The sequence below is a fragment of the Ictalurus punctatus genome, chromosome 21 (genome assembly GCF_001660625.3).
Source record: "Ictalurus punctatus breed USDA103 chromosome 21, Coco_2.0, whole genome shotgun sequence".
Classification (NCBI taxonomy): Eukaryota; Metazoa; Chordata; class Actinopteri; order Siluriformes; family Ictaluridae; genus Ictalurus; species Ictalurus punctatus.
Genome location: NC_030436.2, coordinates 5,644,124 through 5,669,567, shown reverse-complemented (window position 1 = coordinate 5,669,567; position 25,444 = coordinate 5,644,124). Strand labels below are relative to the sequence as shown.

The 25,444-nt window shown below is 38.5% G+C and overlaps 1 protein-coding gene across 1 annotated transcript in view; it reads right to left on the bottom strand.

The window, feature by feature from the left end:
- The window catches only part of dock3 (dedicator of cytokinesis 3), a 233,896-nt gene that overhangs the window by 142,096 nt on the left and 66,356 nt on the right, over positions 1–25,444 (bottom strand). Inside the window, exon 4 of the mRNA XM_017450749.3 lies at positions 1,319–1,374. Within this exon, the coding sequence (XP_017306238.1) occupies positions 1,319–1,374 (56 nt within the window). The remainder of the gene's footprint in view (positions 1–1,318; positions 1,375–25,444) is intronic.

The window sequence follows — 25,444 nt, the reverse complement described above, 5'->3', positions numbered from 1 at the left end:
GATGATTTTTTTGTCCAAAGCGTTGATTTGATTGAACAGGGTTTGCAGTAATCAGGCCTGGTTGAGTCTATTCCAGCTGAAACCCATTATGAATGCAGTTTCATAGATTTGGGGAATTAGTAACTATGGGAGCAAAGACATTTTCACACAGGTCCAGTTGGTATTGGATAACTGTTTTTGCTTCAATAAATAACATTATCATTTAAAAAAGTTATTTTGTTTTCAGGTTGCCTTTGTTTTATCTTAGATTTTGAGTTAATTTCTGAAGCAGTTTAGCATGAGGTATACACAAAAACACAGATTAAATCAGGATGGGGGAAATAATTTTTCTTAGCACTGTAGTTTATTTTTCAATTGTTTATGCAGAAACAGCTAGACTAGTAATTATTTTCAAATTTGGTCCAGGGTCTTTTTGCTTCCCTATTTTAGAGTGGTCAATATAAGTGAGTAAGGGTACTTACTTGTACTTGTTCCTGTAAGTTCAATTTGTACGGATTTGTCCAAGCAGTCATTAACCATAGGGAATGTGGCAAAATGTCCTTTCCCAGCTCCTTTTCCCCCTTGCTATCTATTCTGTTCTGTCACACCATTTATCTCTCCCTCACATTTTCTCTCCATCAGCCCTGTCATGTCCTTCCATTATCATTTTTTGAATTGTACTATGCAAATGCTTTGGTCTTATCAAGCTCGCTTTATCTGAACGTCATTTTTTTGTGAGCGTGTGTGACTTTTCACACAGAACAAATGTGAAATTATTGTGGGGCATTGATCTAGTTAATGCGGTTAAAGTAGATGCATTAAATAAAGAAATACTATATGATGTATTCAGGGATGAAGTTAACAATTTGTAGGCAAATGCATAATCAACCCAAATTATCTTGAGAAGCAAGACGTTTCAGACAAGAGTGTAATTGTTTCTGACAGTTCCTGACTTTGAGGCTTCCTTGTACTCCTTACGGGAGTTACACTCTGGATGGAGTCTTTCTCCCCTCTCTAAATCTACGTTACATACAGTGCATTACATCAAGTGTTTGCTAATGCTTTAAAATGTATACACATCTGTTAAACTCCCTATATTCTACATTGATAAATCAATATGGGTACACCAGGGATCATCAATTAGATTTGACCTGGGTCTAATTCTCATGGCACAAATACTGTGTAGGCCCAACATCCAGATGTTTAGGGCATGCCATTTGATATTTGCACACACAAAATAAATCGTGGCAGAAAAACATAGCCGAATATGAAAATACTGTCTCTGCTACTGTAGCTAATTTCCTAATCACTAGGCAACTTCGGCAAAAAAGGCTCTTACCCACGGTTGGTGACAACAGCCTTCCGCAGATACACATAGCTAGCTGGGAAGATGCCCTGTAAAAATCAAAGATAAAACGAGGTTAAATCATAGCATTAATACCTTTGATGCTGACTGATCTAGTATCAGCATTGTGCTATACTCATCTATAAACAGTAGAAATCCAATAACGACAGCTTATATTACTGAGAGTCTATAAGCCTAAACTCCAAGACCAAGTATTCTGTAACTGAAGGTAGAAGATATTGCTTTTTCGTTAATGCAATTAGAGGTAAGTGAAGGACAAAGGTTTGGAAAAACATCCAAAAATGTGAACTGAGAGAAGAAAAAAAAATAAGAAGAAGAACTATAATCATCTGCAATTACTCCAAAAGTGGAAACTGCTTTGTATAACTATAATAACATCCTTTAAGAAGAGCTCCAGAACTGGTTTACCTGAGATAATAAGACTACTTGAGGTTACAAATCCAGTTCAGCATCAATTACCTGGCCTTAGTTATGCTGGGAGCTGAAATTGAAGGGGTTATTTTAAGTGCTTGCTTAACACCATTACAGTGGTTAGCGAAGAAAAGTCTGAAAACAGCTTTGCTTATGAGACATAAAATTAGATAACATCAGTGGTGCCAACATTGTTAACAACAAGAAAAATAAATACATTTTACAACAAAAATCCTAGCATATGTTGGTGAACAAGAACTTTTTTTTTTTTTTTTTTTTCAGATGTGTGGTACGTAACAATAAGAAATAACCAACTCCTCCATTTTTTTTTTTCACTGATCAAAGAGACCACAGTCCCATCCAGCTGGGATCTTTTGGCTCACAATACCGAGCTTTGTAAAATCAAGACCGAGTTCACTTAGATAAAGAGTGAAGCAAAAATATGCGAAACCTTTTCACTTCTTTCCTGTCAGGTGAAGTTTATTCAGATTTTGGTCTGCTTCATCTGAAAATCCAGAAGAGCATAGTTTTAAGGTTGATCCCATATTGCTGTAACAAGGGGTAAAAATCATAAATGCTATGGCTATAGTGTAGATGTTGGGAACTCTAGACTGAGTAAAATCCAAATGCTTTGTCATAACATCTAATCTAATATGTTTATTTATCAATATAATCTTGTAGTTTCCCTTGCAGGCAGTACTAATACCTGTTTAAGAAAATGAATCAACACCGTCTGACCAATCACATTTGAGAATCGAATAGCTCTGTGGTATAAATTATATCAGCCAACATTTCATGCCATTATGAAACAAACATTATGCTTACTGAGATTAAAATATCAAAGACTTTTCTCTAACATTTCCACCAACCATCTTCACTGACATTTGGCAAAGCCTGACATACCTTAGGAAATGTCAATTCTACCATGACTTTAAAAGTGCAGAATTTCTGCTAATGCTGCTTCTGAGTTACATCTTAGCAAAATGACATGGACAAGAAAAGTGGAATTATGTCATTAGAAACTGTAGCTCTACAACCATTCTTCTGCTCAAAGAAAAGTATTAGGGAAAATTGTTCACAAGTTAAGATGCATGATATTATATACTGTATTTTAACAGACTAAAAGCCATTAAGCTGCAAAAAATATATATACTCCCATATTGTCTGTAGTGTGTGAATGTGTGAACACCCTGTGGTGTGTTGTCACCCCAACAGTGCTCAACCTCTTCAGGTGTGAACATTGGTGCTCAACCTCTTCAGCTTATGTGGCTGAATGGGCACAAATCCCCACAGCCACTGTCCAAAATCTAATGGAATGCCTTCTCAGAAGGCATGAACATCTCAGAATGAACATCTTCCCAGCAGGTCTGAATTCAGGACTTGTGAAACTTGTGTATTACAGCTCCCATACATTTCCAACTATTGAGAGAAGGCAGCAGATCATGACCATAGATTTTGGTGGGGCAGGACGACATTAATATCATCATAGTTTCAATCAAATTAAGTCAAGAGTCTATTTGACTCTTGCTATAGTCGACTATCTAGTGAGTGTCTCAATGACAAGGACACAATGTCACAGTGTGTGAGGTGCACACAGAAGCGCTAATATCATTAAGCAGGGTTGCCAGGATTCAGCAAAATTTCCAACCTAACTACATCTCGAAAACTGCACAAAAGACCCAGCCCAAAAGAGACAACATTTTTCTTCTTTGATCAGTCTTTCTATTGAAACAAGTTCACCATGGGGCACAGGCATTTCTACTCCATAAGCCCCAAATCCCTCTCCCAAACTTTGTAATACATATTACAATAATAGAAATGGCTCTGTGTATCATAGACACACTGTTTGCACTTAAAAGTTGTCTTTTAAAACATCAAAATGTTTTTCAGGAAATATATTTCCAATGGTTATTTGCACGAAATTGTCAGCAGACATCAGTATTAACTCAAGAAATCCACAAATAGAAAGAATTCACAACATTAAAGCACATAAATAAAGTTATGTGTAATAAAGTGGAATGACAGGAAAAAAGTATTGAACACGCTAAGAAAAAGCAGTTCTCCAAAGGCAGGTAAGACATTCGTAAGTAGTTAGAAGGTAATTATACCTCCTATCTATGCAAATTAATGTCAGCTGGGTTAGTAAATTAATGGTCTTTAAAAAGGCTTTTTGTTACCAACCTTATTGCAACCTTATTGTTGTGAAACATATTGATGGAATCGGATACGGATGTATTTCAAAACTTCTGAATCTTCCAGTAAGCGCAATGGGGGCCGTTATGCGCAAGTGGAAGCAACATTACTCCTTCATCAACCGGTCACGCACAGGAGCTCCTCGCAAGACTTCTGATTCAGTAGAATAGTCAGAAGAGTAGCCCAAGAGCCAAGGACCACTCGGAAAGAGCTCCAGAAACACTTGGAGGCAGCAGGTGCCATCGTCACAGAGAAAACAATAGGCAGTGCACTCCACTGCCATTGCCTCTATGCACGTTCACCCAATTCATATAATTGAAGAAATGATGAATGGAGCCCTTTACCGGGAGATTCTTGAGAAGAATCTGCTGCCATCCACCAGGATGATGAAGATGAGACGTGGGTGGAGCTTCCAGCAGTACAACGATCCAAATGATACAATAAAGGAAACTCTCAATTGGTTTCAGAGAAAAAAAAAAATCAAGGTGTTAGAATGGCCCAGTCGATCACCTGACTCAAATGCAGTTGAACAAGACTAAAAGACAATATGTTTAGAAGAATGGTGCAAAATCACACCTGAATACTGCTATTCAGTACACAACACTAAGTATTAAATAAATTTCAGTCAGCGTGTTCAATACCTCTTACCTGTGCCATTCCGCTTTATTACACATAACTTTATTTATGGACTTTAATGTTTGGATTTCTTTATATGTGTGGATTTCTTGAGTTAATACCAAAGTCTGGTGAAGATTTCATATGAATAACCTCATTGGAAATATATTTACTGAAAAAAATGTTGACGCGTTCAATACTTATTTCCCCTGCTGCAAGTCCAATTATTTGTTATAAAACAAGATCTTGGAAGTTGTGGAGTATTTTTAATCTAGGCCAATATGGTGTAATACATTATGAATCAGGAATTCCCCTGTGTATTTTGAATTGTCCCTGCTACTTTTGTTCGCTGATTGCTTAACTGCAACTGTCTCACCTCTCACTTTGTGACACATAAAACCCACTAACCTGTCAATGGCATCACCTTTGTCAACTTATAGATTGCTAACTAGCCAAAATGAGTCCCTGCTATAACTCAAGGCAACGGTGTTGTGCGACTGTATCATATTCTGGGCCTTTGCTGTCTCCAATACTTCAATGTTAGATTTCTCATTAATATGGCATTGCTTATTAATATGGCATTCACTGGAAAATGCTGAGTGAGAAATAAAGCTTTTGCTCATTTTTTTTCCCCTCCTTTTAACAGTGCCCCCCCTATAATATCAGCGTAACCACAAACCTCTCACAGGAATAACGAAAATACAGCTGTACCAAATAAGTGCCAACATAACTAAACACTTCACATATATACAGTAAACATATTTAATGTGTTTCTTTTAACGTGGCCCGTACCAACTCAGATTCTTCGATTAGACCAAATGAATCTCAGTACCCACTGTACATGCTACAAAAGTCTGGTTCTCAACTGTTCCAGCTATATTTTTTCTTTCACATGTTCATTTTTTGGCAGGTTAAACTCAGTTATTGAGGACACCAAAATTCCATCTGCTGAATGGGAGAATTGAGACAGAGAGCAAGTACGCTCTATTAATCATTAGCTGCCCAGAACTGCACGGACATTACCTAAATCTACTGTAGGTTGAATGCTAATATATAAGGACAGTTTTGTTCCTCGTGGCACTAATGAGGAGTAATGTGGACCATATTCTAGATCGAGATAGTAATATGTGTCCTAAATGCCAAACTATATAAATGTAAATCCCCATCCTTGACAAGAAAATAATTAACACCTACCGTCACGGTGTTGATTATGAAAATGTTATCCAGCTATTGATTAGTAAACTATTTTATTTAACAAAGCTAAAAAAAAAAAAAAAATCTAGATTTTGGGGAAACATTGGAAAGAAATACCTTACCATGACAAAAAAAAAAAAAGACAAATTTTATTGCGTAATATATAATTGCTAACAAAGAGGTCGTACGGAGTAAAATCTCGATACAAGTTATTCATGCCTACTACCAGCATCTGACCTGCTTTACATTCCGTATAATATGAATTACAGTACAGATTCATTGGAGTGAAATAACAAAAGGATGTGAAGTCTGCCTGGGGGAAGCACACGTGGCCGCTCATTTTTATGCCCAACCTGCTCGTGTGAGAGTGTGTGTGCTTTGAGCTTGATACATACAGGCTTTGTTCAACTCAAGTGCCAGGACAGAATGTAAAAAATATGTCCCATAGATTTTAGTGAGTAAAGGTGAATCAGTGTAAACACCGGGACACTTGTATTTAGTAAATCAGCCTTATGTGAGCAATATGGTGTCCGTGGGTTAGTTTGATTATTCGGTCATGATGCTGTGTCTTCCATGTTTGGGTCACTGGAATTTCACGTTCACAGCAGTTAGATATCCTCATAGAGTGCTAAGTTAGTTGTTGTTGTTGATGTTGGTGTAGTTGTAGCTGTACAGGTCTCACAGGAATCCAGCAATTTACTCTCACAGCAGTGTTGCAATTTACTCTCACAGCAATTTAGTCTCACAGCAAATCAATTTAAGTGCACAGAAACTCTATTTTGACAGTGCAACCAGCTGAACTAGAGGGAATCCTTTAATTGTAATCATCTTCCAAATGCAATACTTACCATAAATGATACCAAATTTAATTGACTATATTTGTATTATATAATAAATAAGAAGAAGAAGAAGAAGAGGAAGAGAAAAAGAAGATGATCACAGTCACACTGATGACCTACAATGTAATGGCAACACATTCTGCAGTGCCACAGAGCCACCATGCACGGCTCTGAACACCATGCCACGGATTCACAGATACTGCACAGATTCACAGAGCTGCACAACACCACGCTGCACGATACCGGCACATAGCTGCACAGAGGACCAAGCAGCTCTGAGACCGCTTAGAACAATGGCACCAAACAGTGCAAACAGAGCATTAAAGGAGCACAGCAAACTTTCCTGCCATCAATGCAAGCAACAGACATACACAAGCAATAGACATACACTATATTGCCAAAAAGTATGGGGATACCTGACCAAACACTCCCAAGTGCTTGTTGAACATCCTATTATCCACCTTCTATACCGCTTATCCTTTTCAGGGTCACGGGGAACCTGGAGACTATCCCAGGGAGCATCGGGCACAAGGCGGGGTACACCCTGGACAGGGTGCCAGTCCATCACAGGGCACAATCACACACACACTCACACACCCATTCATACACAATGGACACTTTGGACATGCCAATCAGCCTACCATGCATGTCTTGACTGGGGGAGGAAACCGGAGCACCTGGAGGAAACCCCCGCAGCATGGGGAGCACATGCAAACTCCACACACACAGGGCCCCACATCCTATTATAGATTTGGTTAATCTTTTGTATTATAATAACTTCCACTCTTCTTGGAAGTCTTTCCACTAGATTTTGGAGTGTGGCTGTTGGGATTTGCCCATTCAGCCCAAGTGCATTAGTGAGGTCAGGCACTGATGTCAGATGACAAGATCTGGTGTGCAGTCACCCCAAAAGTGTTCACTGGGGTTGAGGTCAAGCTCTGTGCAGGCCACTCGAGTTTTTTTACACACCAACCGTGGCAAACCATGTCTTTATGGACCTCGTTTTGTGCACAGGTGCACTGTTGTGCTGGGAAATGCTAGAGCAAACGAATTGTTCAGAAAATTGTGATTTCCAATCACAGATACCACAGAACCAGTGTTTTGAGCAAGAGTCCTAACCAAATAGTAACTTAACTGTAAGTTGCTATGGGTGCATGTATCCGTCTAATGAACATGATCTAAATGTTGAAAACAGCTGGTTGACCAAATTCTGAGTTGTCAAAGCAAGGCCTAGATCTAAACATATACTAATTATCCCAACCTTATGCTCACAGTCCCAGTGTGCATTACATTCTGGGTAGCACTGACAGAACGTTTTCTCTTCAGCCTCTGCACCTCACTGAATCAACTGAGGTTAGCCCTGCAAATGAAGAAGGAAGGAGGGGGGCTGATGAATATATGAGTCATCAACATCCTGCAAGCTTGCACATCTGTGTTATGCCACCGCAGCTCTGAGATACTCAGACCAGACGACCACAGAGCTCCTGGCTCATTATGAATGCAAACTCCTGAATCATAGATGGCACATCCAATGGTTTCGTTTGGGGCATCCTAATTTACTCACCCTCTAAAATCCTGCTTAGTTTAGCATTTGTGCATGGAGAGTCACAGTCTTTGGGTGCCTTGTAAACCAAATAGTTGCACACGGACTAGATTTGTTAGATTAAATCTGAACGTCAATGAATTAATCTGCAATGCTTCCTTTAATCTGTTTTACACCAAGGACAATTCTGTATTTGTTATGCACCAGTTCTGGTACTTCAAATCGCCCATACTGGATGTGGCATTTACATCATCATCAGCATGAACGTTCGGTATCACAGTGATAAGGTATTTACAGTATAGTAAATGTGTGGAGGACAATTCCTAATGATAATTAGGAACTGATTGGCTTGAGAGTGTGTACCAGTCCAAAGAAAACCTTCATATAAACTATGATGCTATGCACACTAGAGATATTCTTACACATAGTGGGTAGTGCTATACTGTATTTAAGGACATGTAACTCAATATCTTTTAAATAAGCTTTTAGGTATCAGTCCATAAAAACCATAGGGCTTAGTATGTGGATCCTACTGAGAATTATTATTGTCTGTGCACAAATTTAAAACCAAATTATCCACTGCGAGATAAGATAATAAACTAATGCGATAATAAATCAGGTCAATAAAAAAAAATATATCTTAGAAGGCCAAAATAAGTCATCGGATGTTAATTGTTTCAGTGTTCTGGGATTTTTTTTTTCTTCTGGACTTTTCTTTGATCGTTTTTCAATCAGCTGTAAGCTGTAGCACCATGTGGTGTAGGCTGCTTGCACTGCTAAATCTATCCCTACTAATAAATGAGTGTGTGTGCCAAGGAGTTGATGATGGAGGGTGGGGATAAGACAATCTGTCGCGGGTCTGCGTTGTCAAGTGTCCCACATCCTACCATGTTGTAGGAATCAGTAAGGCCTGCATAGGAGAATTGGTCCCACCAATCCCATTTGGACACAGGTGTGCCACTCATTAAAGGAATTAACCAGTGTTCACTTTCAGCAAGTGAGAGATGCACTGGAGCATGGTTCAGATGTATTTTTTTGGGTTCTGTCTGGATTCTGTCCTGGTCACTGTCAGGCTATAACAGTTTAAGTGTTTCTTGGCCACCAAAATCAGTTATTGTCTGTACCCTTAGACCTGCTGGTCTGGTAATATCAGGAACTGTCACTGCCACCTTACGCTGTTTACTCACAATTTCTTAAAAACATACATGTTGAAAATTATTTCAGCCCGCCATTGTACAACTAAGTCCTTCAAGGAAATGTGTTATATTGTTCATAGCCTAAAATAAAAACGGCATCTTTGCACAACAGGTACGGTCCCCAGTTCAATGCCGAGGTTGGGTTACAATTTGTGTGAAGTTTAATTTGGTCTACTCGTGTCCGTGGGCATTTCCTCTAGTTTTCCATTTTAGTTATACAGTCATCTTCATGAACCATTTTATCCTGGTCAGGATTCTGGTGCATCTGAAGCCTATCCTGGGAACACTGGGAACCAAAAATATGCTGGTGGGTGGACCGACTATTCTAAATTGAACCTAGATGTGATTGCGTGTGTGAATGTGTGTGCGCACATGAACTGGCGTCCCATCCAGGGTGTGTTCCAACTTCATCCACTTCATGATAGGCCCCAAATCCATCGCAATCCTGAACAGGATAAAATGGTTCATGAAGATGACTGAATAACTAAAATGGAAAACTAGAGGAAATGCACATGGACATGGGGAGACAAACATTAGCTGACCTCTCGTGAATCTAGTCAGCAGTGGTATTATATGTAGCCAGCTTTATTTCATGTTTAACCTTGGATAATATCTAGTTAGATTCTAATAGCAGTTAGCTAGCCTGAGCAACACTTCACTAGCTACCATAATCAAATGTCAATTAGCCTACATTTACCTCAAATTAATTGCAGTTATTGGCGTTTGTTAAAAAAGTACATATTGCGTGATTAGATTTGCTGTTTAAGTTGGAGTGTATTAGTTTAATTTGACATTATCTTAAGTAAGCACCTTTTTCTTTCTCTTTCAGGAGGTGATGGAGAAATCTAAAGCAAGAGATATTCCTATAGTCATTGATGCAGTAAATCTCAAGTTCCAGCTGTTGAAAGATGGGATTTTCTTATTATTTCTCTCTTTTATTTATTTCATACAGGCACATAATACAACATAACCACATGCACCTCTACACACATCAGACTGGTCTGTTATTATATTCAGGTATTCTGCGGTTTATGAAGGACATTAAAATTACCGGGGCTCATTAGTACTTTCTTATTTATTTTTCTTTTTTGAATTCAAATGCTACACAGCCAACCACTGAAAGATTTTGATCTATAAAAGTTTTTTTTTTAATTACTTTATTTCTTTTTTTATAACATTAACATTAAATTTAGTGTTTTTTGGCATCGAAAGAACAGGTCATACATACAATAACATTTAGAAACATTTAGAAACACTACCCCACCATCAACATTGAACATCCAGGGAAAATATAAATAAATAAAATTAATAATATATAATAAGAGGTACAGATTTATATATATTTTTTTTATAGGCAGTGTCATTTTATCGACCAATTTCACTCATTAATTTCAGCCTAATCACTTTCCTGGAATTGCATAAAAGTAGCCTGCTTCTGCCACCTTTCTCTCCCTGTAGGAGGTCGAATGAGTTTCTATGTAGAATAAGTTTTTCCCATTCAAGGAAAAACTTATTCTACCCTCTCCCTGGATGCATTGTATAATAAAATGTTTTGCTGAATGCAATTGTTTGCCTTGTTTATTTTGCACTATTGCCCGAACTTCCTTCTTGGGTTAAATTGAGCAGTTACTCGCACTCATTGAAATTCACTTGTTGTGCATGCTCATGTGAATGTCTTAACATAAGATAACATTAGGATGTGAGTAATTATGATCAAAGAAGCAAGAGAAAAATATTGATGCATACACACTGTAAATGTATTCTATGTTATGGGAGTAATCCCCTTTTGCTCCAAAAGTGAACACAAGGGAAAGAAAAAAAAAAAAAAAAAAAAAAAAAAAGAAAAAAAAAAAAAAAAAAGATTAATGCGGTCTCTCCAGCACTACCCAGAAAAAAATGCTACTGTACATGTAGTCAACGTAGTAATCAAAGCACATTGTGTGTTAATATTTACCAAAAATTGCTGCAAATATAGTCGTTGCTGCTGGCTGTCCCGCTTAAACACATCCAAACAGGTTGACTGGTTTGTTGACTGATTTGTTTGGAACTATTGAGAGCTACATGAACCACATGACTGTGTTGCGGCGAGATCAAAGCCTGTAGAAACTCTCTTTTTCAATGGCGCTGGGTTAAAGGAGCTGATCAAGGGCCCAACAGTGCCAACTCTGTCCCCTGACATTCTAGTCAGTTGCCCAGAGCCTTAACCCATGAGCCACTGCTGGTCTTGGACTTTCAGTATATAAGCAACATCCAAATAACAGTGGCTGCCATTTTCTGCAACAGCAATCATTCCACATGTACGGCATCATTCAGATCTCGAAGAATTATACCTCGGACAATAAGAAGGGTTCTTAAAAGACTATTGATTCTTCAGCACCAGTGCCATTTTCATAAAATAGTCTCAAAAATATCTGTCCTTTTATACACAATCCCTGTGAAGTGCTTGAATTGTAAAGTATTGATGGGGTTCCTCAAGATGGCATGGATCAGAGTTCCCTACATCCTGTAAAAACAGGTATGCTACGGAGAAGCCAGTGGGATGAACACATTGAGCTGTTACTAATGGTCTTGCTCCCAGCTAGAGTGTACTCAAACTGTTTAGGAACAAGGAATCGGGGGAGGCAAAGAAGAGATAGTGCAGCTCCCCTGCCTCCGCCTGAACACTCACTTAGCAGAAAAGGTCAACGCTGAGCCGAATAAGAATAGCATTTCCCACTTCAAGCAGAAGAAACGCAAGACGGAGGAACAGCCTCTGCATGTCAGAGCCGTCACTGACAGCCTTTTATTCTCTCTTTCATTATGTGGGAAGCAGAATAACTGGTGTTTGCTTAATAATTCGATAGTACATAAACAGTCTGTAAGGGCCTTGTTGATGTCCCGGTATACAATTGTTTTCGCGTTTTCTTTGAGGAGGAGGAATAATTTAGCAAATACAATTACTGTTACAGGAGCATTGTCCTACGCACCATTTTCTTTTATGTTATATTATAAAGTTTATAAAGAATGTGAAGTAAGTAGAAATTATAGTCAAAATTATAAGGTAATTATTTGGTCCACAGCAAATAGTGTTCCCAGCAGCAGGGTTCTGAGCACAGTCAATGTTCGGCAGTTCTTTCCCATGTCTCAAACAATATGCTGGTAGGTGGGTTGCTTACTTTAAATTACCCCTAGGTAAAAAAAAAATAATAATATATGCGTGATGCCCTACGGTGAGCAGGCATCCCCTTCCAGGGTATACTCACATACACTGTGCCTAGCGTACCTGGGATAGATTCCAGATCTACTGTGAGGGAAAATAAATGAATTCATTTGTTTATTTGGCAGATATGAAACTCCATCCATCCATCCATCCATCCAACCATTTTCCATACTGCTTATCTTGTGCAGGGTTGCAAGGGAGCCTGGAGCCTATTCCAGGGAACCCGGGGCACACCAACTCATCACAGGGCATAATCTCACACTACGGGAAAAAAACGCATGTCTTTGGACTAGGGGATGAAACCCCCATAGCACGGGGAGAACATGCAAGCTCTGCAGATACATGGCAGTGATGGGATTCGAGCCCCCAACGCGGAGGTGCGAGGCAAACATGCTAACCACTAAGACACCATGCGCTCCAGCTATGGAAATGAATTATGATAAATCATGACACAATTCCACTATCTGTTTATTGCTCCAGATATCCATGTCTATATTCAGATTTGGGTGTGGCCTAAACCAGAACCCTATCACTATGCCCCTGCAAACAACAGTTGGTAAACACTGGAATGTGTGTGAACTCTGGCTGTGACATTCATGTAACTGAACAAAGACTTTGTTTGGGTTCTGCATATTCATATCGTGTTTAGAACATGTTCTGTTCATCCCTAGTTACCACTAAGGAACTAAGGGAAACCATTGTTGTTGTACATGGCATCATGTCTCCCTTGCCAAGCAAAAATAACACTTTTTTTTTTTAAGCTTCAGCAAGTAATTAATTAAGTAATAAAGAACAGAAGAATCCGCCCTCAGTGAGCAATTAAGCACTCAAAAGCAACCAAAAAGCATCATGAATGCATTTTGACTCAATTACAAAACCAAAAAAGGTGCTGTGTCTAATCAGGAAAATGCATTCGGAGCTTTTACCATAAATCAAACCAACTTTTTAACAGTCACTTTGTATTAATTGCATTTTTCAACTGCAGTACTTACCTACGTCGCTATAAAAACAGGTCAAAATGATAACGTAACATACCCCATTAGAAGTCACAGCACAAGCATCACTGTAACATGGTAGATTACCTGGCATCTACATGGTAGATAAATAACACTCTTCTTTTATGGTGAAAATAAACTGTACATTGCCGTGCTCTCTCAGATTTTTACAAATACGAGATCTTTTTTAAATCCTTAACTCATGCTGATGTTGATTAATAGCGGAGCCGTGTGTGACTAACAGCCTGTCAGGTTTCTCGCTACCTCTCTAACCCCCCACTTGATCCCTCTCCATGTGTGGTAGCCGGTTGCATTTCTGCTACCGTAAAGAGTAATGATCTGCTCTAATAGGCTGGAATTCATCTCTAGAGACTGATGGAGCCTGGCTGAAGTAACCAGAATAGAAACCTTCAGCAAAAAACAAATGACTTGTGTGGTTAAAAAAAAAAAAAAAAAAAAAAAAAAAAAAAGGCATCTCTTTTTTTAGGTAAAACGTAGCGCAGAATAGGTGATTAATCAATTCGGTATGAAATGGAGCAAGCTGAGCCAATCTTTCTTGTTTGCTGTGCCTGAAAGGAGGCCAGACCTTGAAGAGCAGCCTGAAAGAAATGAATATGAGACTATAGGTTTTTTGGGGGTTTTTTGGACAGGGTCTTAGCTCACGCTCAGCATATTTTGACAACTCAGTGAATTTGCCATTAGACCCTGTCAAGATTCATCTGATCAAACTGAGTCAAATCATGATGGCAGCTGAGGAAGCTTTAATAAATTTAGACTATAATAGATTACAGCAGAGGATATTCAATTACAATTTATGAAGGTCCAGTTACATTAAATTCTTTGCTTACCAACGTCCAAAAAAGCAACTAACATGATAGACCGTGGTCCTCTAGTCGTTGATGCCTGGATTAAAGTCTACTTCTACTGTGCAAAAATCCAACAGCAGAGTTCACATCACGATTATTGTAGGGCTGAACGATTAATCCAATTTTTTAAATTAAGCTTTTAATACAATGTAAAAAAATAAAAATAAAAATTACATTGTATTACTTTGGTCCTCAATATGCTAAATAATTGTAATAAATAATAGTGATTATAATTTCAATACTGAGCAAAAAGTTGACTAATTATTTTAGACCTTATTGTACAGTCCGAGGCAAACAGCTCATGGAGTATGCCACACTGCTTGTGTTAATTGATAGTGTGCAAGCTCCTTTAATTTTTGAAGCGGTACTAAATTTCATATTTGTCTTGAAACCCCTATCCATACATTTCATCCTTTATGTGAATTTTATGGAACTGAACCTTCACAAAGTTTACTTGAACATCTTTGGAACAGAACACCGGGCACGACCAAAGACACTTTTCTGAGATAGAACTTCAGAATGTTCAGTATTTTTGGAAAAATGTATGCTTTGGGTTAAAATGTTAGTTCTCCTCATACGTCACGTGATTTTATAATTTTATGAACCATTTCATCATCGGCCCAACTCCCTTTGCTTAACATGCATTGTTCAGACTGCTGACAGGACGCATTGCTCACTTGTCAATCGATCACAGGCCTATTGTCTACCTTATTGTATAGTATCTATGCTAATCTGAGAGCTGCTTATTTTTCTGCCAGCCTAAGAAGTCATTTCTTGTCATCTTGTCGGAAAATAGGACAATAAAACAAGAAAGTTAACTTTGGTGACCAGAAGTGCTATGAGCTGGACTTGATAAATCCTCCTCAACAGGTCCTTGTTGCAAAAAGGTTTGTTTATTTTCCACTATGTTAAATGTGCATCACAGTAATACTGACTTGCATTTTGTATAACTTGGTATTTAATATTAAATTAAGTGTATTTCATTTCATTTTAAAATGCACATTTGATTCTGTAGCAAAAGATATATTGCTGTAGTTATAGCAAAGCCACTGGCATATTTGCATCTTATAATAAACGGGTTTGATGTTAATGTTTTCTCAACTGTTCTTGGGAGCTTAACAGGATCAAGTTATTTTTTCTACTTGATAATTTGTGATTCTACCATACTTGCAAAAGTAGTACACCCAGATGTTTACCATGTTTGGACAGATGGTAAATCTGCCAAATGTTCTTACTGCCTAGCATAAATTCCCAGTGGAAAAGCTTACTCATCATTCTACATACAATTGAATGTAGCCTTTTACTTTTGTCTTATTCCATCATTTGTAACTCATGGGCAATACAATCCCTTGCCATGTATTCACCTATATATAATCACAGATATTTTTTAGGATATACCTGTGTTGTGCAATTGTTTGATATTCATGAGAGCACTGAATTTTTGTGATTTTTTTTTTAAACAGAAGATCATAAGGTTAAACAATAAAGACAATTTTTAACAGCCGCCTTTGCTTTATTTACCAAGGGTGCCAATATTAGTGGAGGACACTGTATTCAAGTTGTATTAAAAGACAACACCAAACTGACTATATACTGTAGCTGTGTCATAGTTTTGTGTTGTCTTTTAATACACTTCCTAAAAGCATGACGAAATGATCTTGCTGTAAAATGTGCCTTCACGCTCCTTCACATTCCACTACACACTTCATATGATGTTGCTCCTGGGAAGCACTCGAGTCATCAATCATGGTGATGGAGCAGGAAAAATGCATTTTTCCCCCTATAGACTGGTGTTTCTTCACAATCATTTAACACCTTCATCCAGCTGCCCATGCTTTAATTATTTACAAGAAATATGCTCTATTTGCATTAAATGGTGCCCCATGAAAGTGTTATTTTAACTGGATGATGTAAGCCTCTCTTATTGGCTAAACTGCTTTTAAAAGACAATCTTTGCTGTTATTGGCAAAGTGAAACAGCATATGGAAAATTCTCATGAGACAACCAAGAACAGAAGACATCTAAAGCCCAGAATGTCTGTAGGACACACACATAGCATTTCTATAATCACCAAACAAAACCTAAACTCAAATGATAAAGACCATATCAAACTCGCATTACATGTTGTGCAGAAGATAGCAGAAAGTCACACGTCTTCATCTTCATGAAATGGTATTAGTGAGGCCAGCAGGGGGCGCTCACCTTGTGGTCTGTGTGGGGCCTAATGCCCCAGTATAGTGACAGGAACATTATACAATAAAAACAGCACCGTCTTTCGGATGAGACATTAAACCGAGGTCCTGACTCTCTGTGGTCATTAAAAATCCCAGGACACTTATCGTAAAAGAGTAGAGGTCTAACCCCTGTGTCCTGGTGAAATTCCCCCATTGGCCCTTCTCTATCATGGCCCCCTAATAATCCCCATCTCTGAATTAGCTACATCACTCTCCTCTCCTCTTCACTAATAGCTGGTGTGTGGTGTGTCTGGCGCACTATGGCTGCCGTCACATCATCCAGGTGGATGCTACGTACTAGTGGTACGCACTACTAGTAGAATCGTACTTAAAATCCATATAGCACATTCATGTCCACACAGGTAATGACACTGAATGTCTGGCCCCACAGTTCGCTCAGTGTGGGCTTGGCATGCTAATAATGGGCCAAATGCCAGCCTTGTGTCACCTCTATAGTAGATTAACGTTGGCTGGCATGGGCAGCTGAAACGAGTGGGGATGGCGAGCACGTCCAGCATGGCGCTTTGAAGTGCTGCCACATGGCACTGTCCACACAGGTGAATTCAGGATTTCACCTCATGCCTCCAAGCTTTCACCTGGTGTAATGTGTAAGGTGGCATGCAGAGTGGCCCACCTGTACCCAGTTAGATTTTGGTTGGCTACAATTGGCAGGGAAGTCTAGTTTTGAGAAAATCTGTGCATATAATCTTTCAAAATAATTGCTTCATTTCTCTTCTGTAGACATCATACTTAACTGTGAATTGGGCAGGGGTAGCTCTGTGCTAGTAACCTGCAGCTCATTGCACCAGGAGAACATAAAAATTCCATCGCAGCCTAGTTTAAATAGATATCGTCATTATTAAGAAGTCATTTATCAACTAAATCAGGTGTTAGATTTTGGTTGAAGATGAAACCCGCAGGAAGGTAGAAGGTTGGTGATCCCTGCTTTTTTCAGTGTAGGTGCAACACGTTACTGAAATAAATTACTTTTCCCCAGAAAAAAGTAAAGTAACTGATCACACTTCATGTTTAAGTAATTAAATTATAGTTACTTATGATGTACTTGCATTACATACTGTATAGACTTTAGGAATTCTGTAGGAAAATTAGTTTTCTAATTTAACTCTGCCACTTTCAATTTGTTAGCTGCAGGCTAGCATGCATGGCGTGAGTTCATGCCAGGTGACTGAAGTCACTCAACTTCAAGGATCGGAAACGAGTGGCTGTTTCGCTGAATGGAAATATTCCCATTACTTCATAATTTGACACATGAAAGTCACGGTAAAATGTAAGTTATGTCCAAGGGAAATAGTTATTGGCTATTGGCCTCTCGCCCAAGTAGTAGCTCTTACTGCTAAGCCAGTTTATATCATTCGTTTCAATTTTTGTATTTAAAATGGTTTAAAAAAAAAGCTCTGCTTAATAGGCTAAACTATTCCATGTTTGACTCAAATTTACAGAATTAACAGAAGACTTTCATTTCCATTGTCCATGTGGTCAATGTTGATATGGATTTTAACAAGTAATTAGTAATGAGTAATGCAATTACTTTTCAGACAGAGTAATTAGTCAGTCATTTAAATGCAACATTGATGTAATTAGTGATTAGTAATTAATGACCCAACACTGGCTACCAACATTTCTCATCAGAACTAAAAAAGAAATGCAGTACTAGTTATCTTAAGTGTCTGTGGCACAAGCGAAATACTACACTGTGCTAGTTTTAAATGAAGTCCTGACAATGTATGATTTATGACCAACTTTACACCCTGATTTAAGATAAAAACTTATATTCAACTGATGCACTGGCTGCAGTAGGTTGCTGAGTTCAGAACTATTGTTCATCTTTTTAGTATTACTGTAAATCCTCAACTGTTCAGCTATATGCTTGAATAGGATGCCGACTCATTTGGAAGTTGCTTTGAATTCATATGTCTGACAAATGATTACGTGCAAATGGACTACTAGGAGACATGAAATAAGGTGTACAATGCTCACAGAATCCTATTTACAGCATACAGCAGGTTCCCTTCAAAAAGCCCATCAATATACTGTAACTTTTTACATTTTCTCTGTAATACTTCTCATGAGCCATTCTCATTTAGCTTTTCCCTGCAAAATCATGACATTTCCTTTTTAATACCAGCCCGGTGGCAGTTTAAAAGCAAAACCCCTAGTCGCCATGGGGGAAAATGGCATCACATCATCTCTATTCAACATGATTTTTTTTTTTTCCTCAACCATTTTTGGGATGTTTTGCCTCAAGGTCTCATGAGGCAACGCCGTACACTACTTTAAGGGATTCCGACAAAGGCCCTCTGTATATTATCAAAGTATTTGTTCTTAAAGGTCAGCGGAGACATAACACTATCCACTCTGGGGTGAACTTAAAGGGAAACTGTTTGAAAATGTCAATCCTTGGGTACATGGCTAGACGTGACATCTTTTATTCTGCAAGTGGGAGCATTTCTATAGTAAGGATTGATGATAATATTAGGACAGAGTCTCAATGTTTCACAAAATAAGACTCCAGTTGTCACGAAATCCACATAATGGAGGTTAGGACGGATAAAAATGCAGATAAGAGTTTATTTAGAGAGAGACAGGCAGACAAATCCAAAACATGAGACAATAGCGAGGTCAAGAAACAGGCAAAGGCTCAGGCGATCAGCAAACAGGCATAAACGAGGCAAGGCAGGAATCGAGAACGAGAAACTAGAAACAAGATCAAAGAACATGAATCAACACATGAACGAGGAACAGGGTACAAACGCTTGGTACGGTGATAACACTCAATACTTCACCAAGCGTGAACGCTTCGAAAGCCCTCTTAAACTGCGGTGTGTTTGTGTGTGAGATTGGATGCAGGTGTGCGTGATTAGAATGAATGAGTGTTCTGGGAATTGCGGTCCATGGCGGCCATGTTTGTAGGCCGCAGTGCGGGATGGGAAATGTAGTCACTGGTTTGCTGTGATATGACACCAGTATTTCATTGAATTGGTTCATTCCCCTTAATTTTGTTATATCTCTATATGAAAGATTTATGATAATACATTGGCTAGATGACTCCCAATTTGAACACATACAGAATTAACGATGTATCAATACTGATATGATACCGATACCACGTGAAAGTCCAATACTGTGGACATTTTTTCATACTCATTAAAAAAAAAAAAAAAAAAAAAAAAAAAAAATGCTCTGATACCCCTGTCCAATACCACATGATATTATGACAGTGATTATGACTAGATGTATTTCATGAATAATAATCAAACCTCTGTAAAAATATCAAGAGCAAGAACTACAGCATTTTCCTCCAATACAAATAACGTGATAAAACCTCTTATGGCATTGAAACAGTATCATTAATAGAGAGCACAAAAGGCAGCCATCTAAAGTGCACAGAGCAGTATCAGCGAGCGTGGAGCAGTGAAATTAGCATGAATAAAAACGGTCATGCATGAGAACACTTCAGTTCAGCGAACACTAAGACATGCATATTTCTCCTCACTCGCCAACATCTACACTTTTCTCACAGCACCTTGCAGTCATTTTTAATTACTACACTCACTCATGCCTCATGTTCTGTGTGAAAGATACTGATACTGTTCAATCACCATCTTAACTGATTGCCCCGATTGCCTATTACTAAGTATGTTACGCATTTTACCAAAAAAACATGCACTTTTACTTGTACTCCGTCTGAAAATAAAATTTTATTGATGCATCCCTAAGACATATCCATCCATTTTCCAGACCACTTATCCTACAAAGGCTCACAGGGGAACCTGGAGTCTATCCCAGGGAACTCAGGGCACAAGGCGAGAGACACCCTGGACGGTGGCACAATCGCGCACACATTCACAGACTACAGACATTTTGGAAGTGCCAATCAGCCTACAACACATGTCTTTGGACTTGGGTAGGAACTGGAGTACCCAGAGGAAACCCCCAAAGGAGAATGTGCAAACACAGGGCGGAGGAGGGATTCGAACCCCCAACCCCATGACATATGTATAGTGATAATTAAATCATAGTTTCAGTAGGAGATTCTCATATTTTCAGATTTTTCAGTATATTTCACAAATAAAGACTCACAAATTTAGGGGAATGAATACATGAAGTTGTTCAAGGTAAGGATTCCTTCAGCCCAAAGAAAGAACTACACATAATCCCAACAACATGTTGCTCTCAGCTAATACCTGGCCGTACCTCTATGCAGCAGATGGAACCAGCCATGACGAATGTGATTTGAGTCACGTTAAACCCCTTTTCCACACTCCCCAACCCTCTTGTTTGCTGGAAGAGCTTAGTGGAGCATGCTGTGTCCTCACCTCATATTGGCTTAAGCTCTGCCCGTGTCTAATTAGGTCAGTGAAAGCATGAAAAAGTACATTCTTGACTTCTTGTCCTATGCTTGGAGTTCGTGGTTGCCTTGAATGTTAACGATGACCCTCTGCATACAACAACCTCAGTGAGATGCAATATTACACCTCAGATATGCTACAAAACAAGGAACCAGTTGTGATTCTTTTAAATAAGAAACTATAGCAGTAAATGGCCATACATTATTAACCTAGGGGGAAAGCTAACATATTCTGAGGAAGTACTTCACCCAAAAATGGTAATTACTGAAATATGGTTGAAGAGAAACATAATGAGGGCAGTAGAGTGCATTGCCGCTTCATTGATCCAGGGTTCCGGGCTCGGTCTTGCATCTAAACTCAGCAAAAAAAAATTTTAAAAAAAGGAAGAAAGAAACTTTCCGTTTTCAGGAGCCTGTTTTTTCAAAGATAATTTTGTAAAATCCAAATAAGCTTTACAGATCTTTATTGGAAAGGGTTTAAACAATGTCTTTCATGCTTGTTCAATGAACCATAAACAATTATTGCACAGGCACCTGTGAACACACCAAGTGTGTTAAAACCCTAACAGTTTACAGGCGGTAGGCAAATAAGGTCACAGTTATAATAAGTTAGGACACTAAAGAGACCTTTCTACTGACTCTGGAAAAACACCAGAAGAAAGATGTCTAGGGTTCCCGCTCGCCTGCGTGAACATGCCATAGACCTGCTGCAGGGAGGCATGAGGACTGCAGATGTGTCCAGAGCAATAAACTGCAATGTCTGTAATGTAAGATGTCTAAGACGGTGCTACGGGGAGACAGGAAGGACAGCTGATCGTCCTTGCAGTGGAAAATTACATGTATCCGTGTGTCTCCTCAGACGTGATGGAGAACTTGCAGATGCCTTGGTGGAAGAGTGGAGGAACATCTCACAGCAAGAACTGACCAATCTGGTGCAGTCCATGAGGATGAGATGCACTGTAGTACTTAAAGCAGCTGGAGGATACAGGATACACCAGATACTGACTGTTACTTTTAATATTGACCCCCCCTTTGTTCAGGGACTCATTATTCCATTTCTGTTCCTCAAATGTCTGTAAAACTTGTTCAGTTTATGTCTCAGTTGTTGAATGTTTTTATGGTAATACAAATATTTACATATGTTAAGAAATTTTCTGGAAATAAAAGCAGTTGAAGGTAAGAGGACATTTCTTTTCTTTGCTGAGTTTATAAATGTGTCTAAGTTATGTTCAGATTTTTATTACTATTTTCAAGCATCTGTGCACACGCACTTCAGTAGACACAGTAGCAATAAATTGAAATATATGCTATTAGAAAAATATACACAGTATTGTTATGAGCGATTCAGAGTTGCCTTTGGGAAGAAGCTGACTTCAAATGTTTCTTCTTCAGCTAAATTTAACACACCCCTGCAGGTATGCTTTTTAGTTAATGGTTTACTGGATAAAAGTTCCACAAAACTGTAATGAGGTTTGTACAACTTTCCTAAAATCAAATTCACTTTCAGGATAAATAATCTTGACTTTTTTTTTTTTATTTCAGTATAGATCAACCGTGAGTATATGGCATGAATGAGTTTATACAGTTTTAACATAATTTGTGGAGTGTTTTGTGGTTGCTGCGACCAAAAAAAAAAAAAAGCTTGATTTTGCGGTGGGTTTTTTCAAAATTCGCAATGCAACTTTCGGTGTTCTTTTAATAGCTTTTTCACTACTTGAACTGGCAAAATTACAATTGTACGAAATTGTCTTACATAGTCCTTCACAGTGAAAGTGTTTGTTGGTCAATGAGACCTTTTAGCTGGACTCATGTTCGACACAAGTGAACTGGAGAGGACTTTGGCTGAATGCACAATGTGATAACATCACATGACGTCCCTTCAAACCACCACTTGTGTGTAGCGTCCACCAGAATGCCCACCACTCACTAGCTATTGGTGGAAAGGAGAGGGGAGTGATGTGACCAATTCCGGGATTGAGATTATTAGAGGAGCCATTATAGATAAGGGCCAATGCGGAAGTTTGTCAGGACACCGGGGTTATACCCCTACTCTTTACGAGACGTGTCCGGGGATTTTAATGACCACAGACAGTCAGGACCTCGGTTTAACATCTCATTCAAAATCCTGTTTTTACAGTATGGTATAATGGGGCATTAGGACTCACACAAACAATAGGGTGAGCACCCCCTGCTGGCCTCCCTACTACAACTTCCAGCAGCAACCTTAATTTTCCCCAGGAGTTCTTCCATCCAGGTACGGGGCAGGCTCACCCATGCTAAACTTCGGTGGGAAACCAGGCGAGAACTGCAAGGTGATATGGCTCTGGTTGCAGAACCCAAATCTGCAGAAAATCGTGGTAATTTTTGAAAAATTACCATGAATATATTGGAGTTGCTTGATTTTGTGTTCCAGGACAGACTGATTAAAGGGCAGTAGCTACTTTTCTACTTCAAAAAGCTAAACTTTAATTCGTTGGCATGCTGACACAGCAGGTGTCATTGCCACGCCACAGGTCCAGGATCCCTGGTGTACAGCTTCGCATGATCTCCATGTGTCCACATGGGTTTCCTCTGGGTTCTCCAGTTTCCTCCTTCCAAAACATGCCAGGAGTTGGATTGGCTATACTAAATTGCCTTTAGGTGTTAATAGGTGTATGAATGTGTGTCTACAGGGAGTATTCCTTCCTCACACCCAGTGTTCCCAGGCTAGGGTGCAGATCCAAGAATGAAAGAATGATCTTGAATTTACAAAATGTATTCTATGTTATGCTTGAGTCTGAATGTGCTGACAATAACAATGCCAGTCAGTTAGCTAATGCTATGCTACCTGTCAGTTTGTAAACACTAGTATTTCACTGCAAACACCCAAAAGTGTTATAATAGCTTCAAAATTATAAAACTATGGAAAGATTTTGCTTTCTGCAATGTCATTTAGTCCAATTTGAATTGAGAAAGGAATCATTTTTAAAACATTGCAAAACATAGTTAGAAATCAAGGATTTAGTACGTTCAAACATCCATCAGAAACCTTATTGATAAACAGTTATGGATGTCACATACTGTACTGTATATCACATTATGAATTACATCTGCTATAATACCTACAAAGCCTGGAAAAAGTTAGGAGACTGTTGTAATGTGAACAATGTATTATTATTAGTATTATTAACCCTTGCCTACTTTTCCTTATAAGACAAGGAAATCAATTCAAAACAGTTTCTTGCAATATTTTCAAAGATAGACACATTGGGCCTCCTTTATCAATCTGTTAGTAAAGCTGTGTGTAAATGTTTGTGTAAGTCAAGCCGAACTGAAATTTTCCACCGGATTTACAAAAGTTTCACAAACGCTGATCTTCTTCATACACGCAAGTGTATGCTGATCGCCCATAACGTGTAAAGTGCGTTCCTGACGCAGCTCATTTGCATGTAGTGATGCCCACAAAGCTCCATAAAAGTTCGAGTGCACAGACAGCTGGAAGCTGGGTATACGCTGAAACACAAAGTGGATGTTATTTTTACTCTTTTCTTTGTCAATCAAATATTTAATAATATATAATATTAATGATAATGATAATTTAGCCTGCACTAAATCCACCAACAGCTGAGGTCTTGACACAGGACAGGCTGTTACAAAGCTTATAATACATTGAAGGCATAGAACTGAGAAGAAGAAGAAAAGAAGAAAAAGTATTAAATACTAAGAGCCTTCATTCAGGGCCCAAATGTGGCTCTCCTTCAATCCTGGGATTTCAACTCACAACCTTCTGGTGACTACCACAGAACCATAACTCTACAGTCCATGGTACAACTTTACCCAGTTGAGAATATTTTCAGACACTTTGGCATTTCATTATTGTTAAATGGTCTGTGTTAACTGTGTTAAATGGTTGTAAATATACCGAACCAACTTGCAACGACCTTGCGAATGAGAATCAAAAGCTGCCAGCTGATTTTCAGTAAACAACCTGACAGTAATTGGGAAAGAGTGTAACAGCTTTTTTTTTTTTTTTTTTTTTTTTAAATATGCCTTAAAATATAAAAAAATTATTACAATGTCAGAGTACAAAAACAAACACTAGTTTGTGGAGTGTAAGTTTGTTTCTGACCTCAAGCCCCCAAGGAATTTATCATATTCACTTTTGTTTGCAACTAATGTAAGGGCACAGTAATTCTTGGCACATTTCAGATATGTTTTGTTAGCATCATGTCACCTTTTAGAATAATATCAATCAGGGGCCAAGTAAGAGTTACTTGCAAGGGATTTGGCAGTTGCTTACATCCACTCACACATTTTAACATGCAAAAAGAAGTTAAATAAATTAACCACAAATGTATTAAATGATAGGATATATACTTAAGAAAAAATATATACTGAAGTAAATATATTTCTACAGACAAACCTGATAGCGGAATGAAACTAAGGTGCATATTAAACTAACTCTC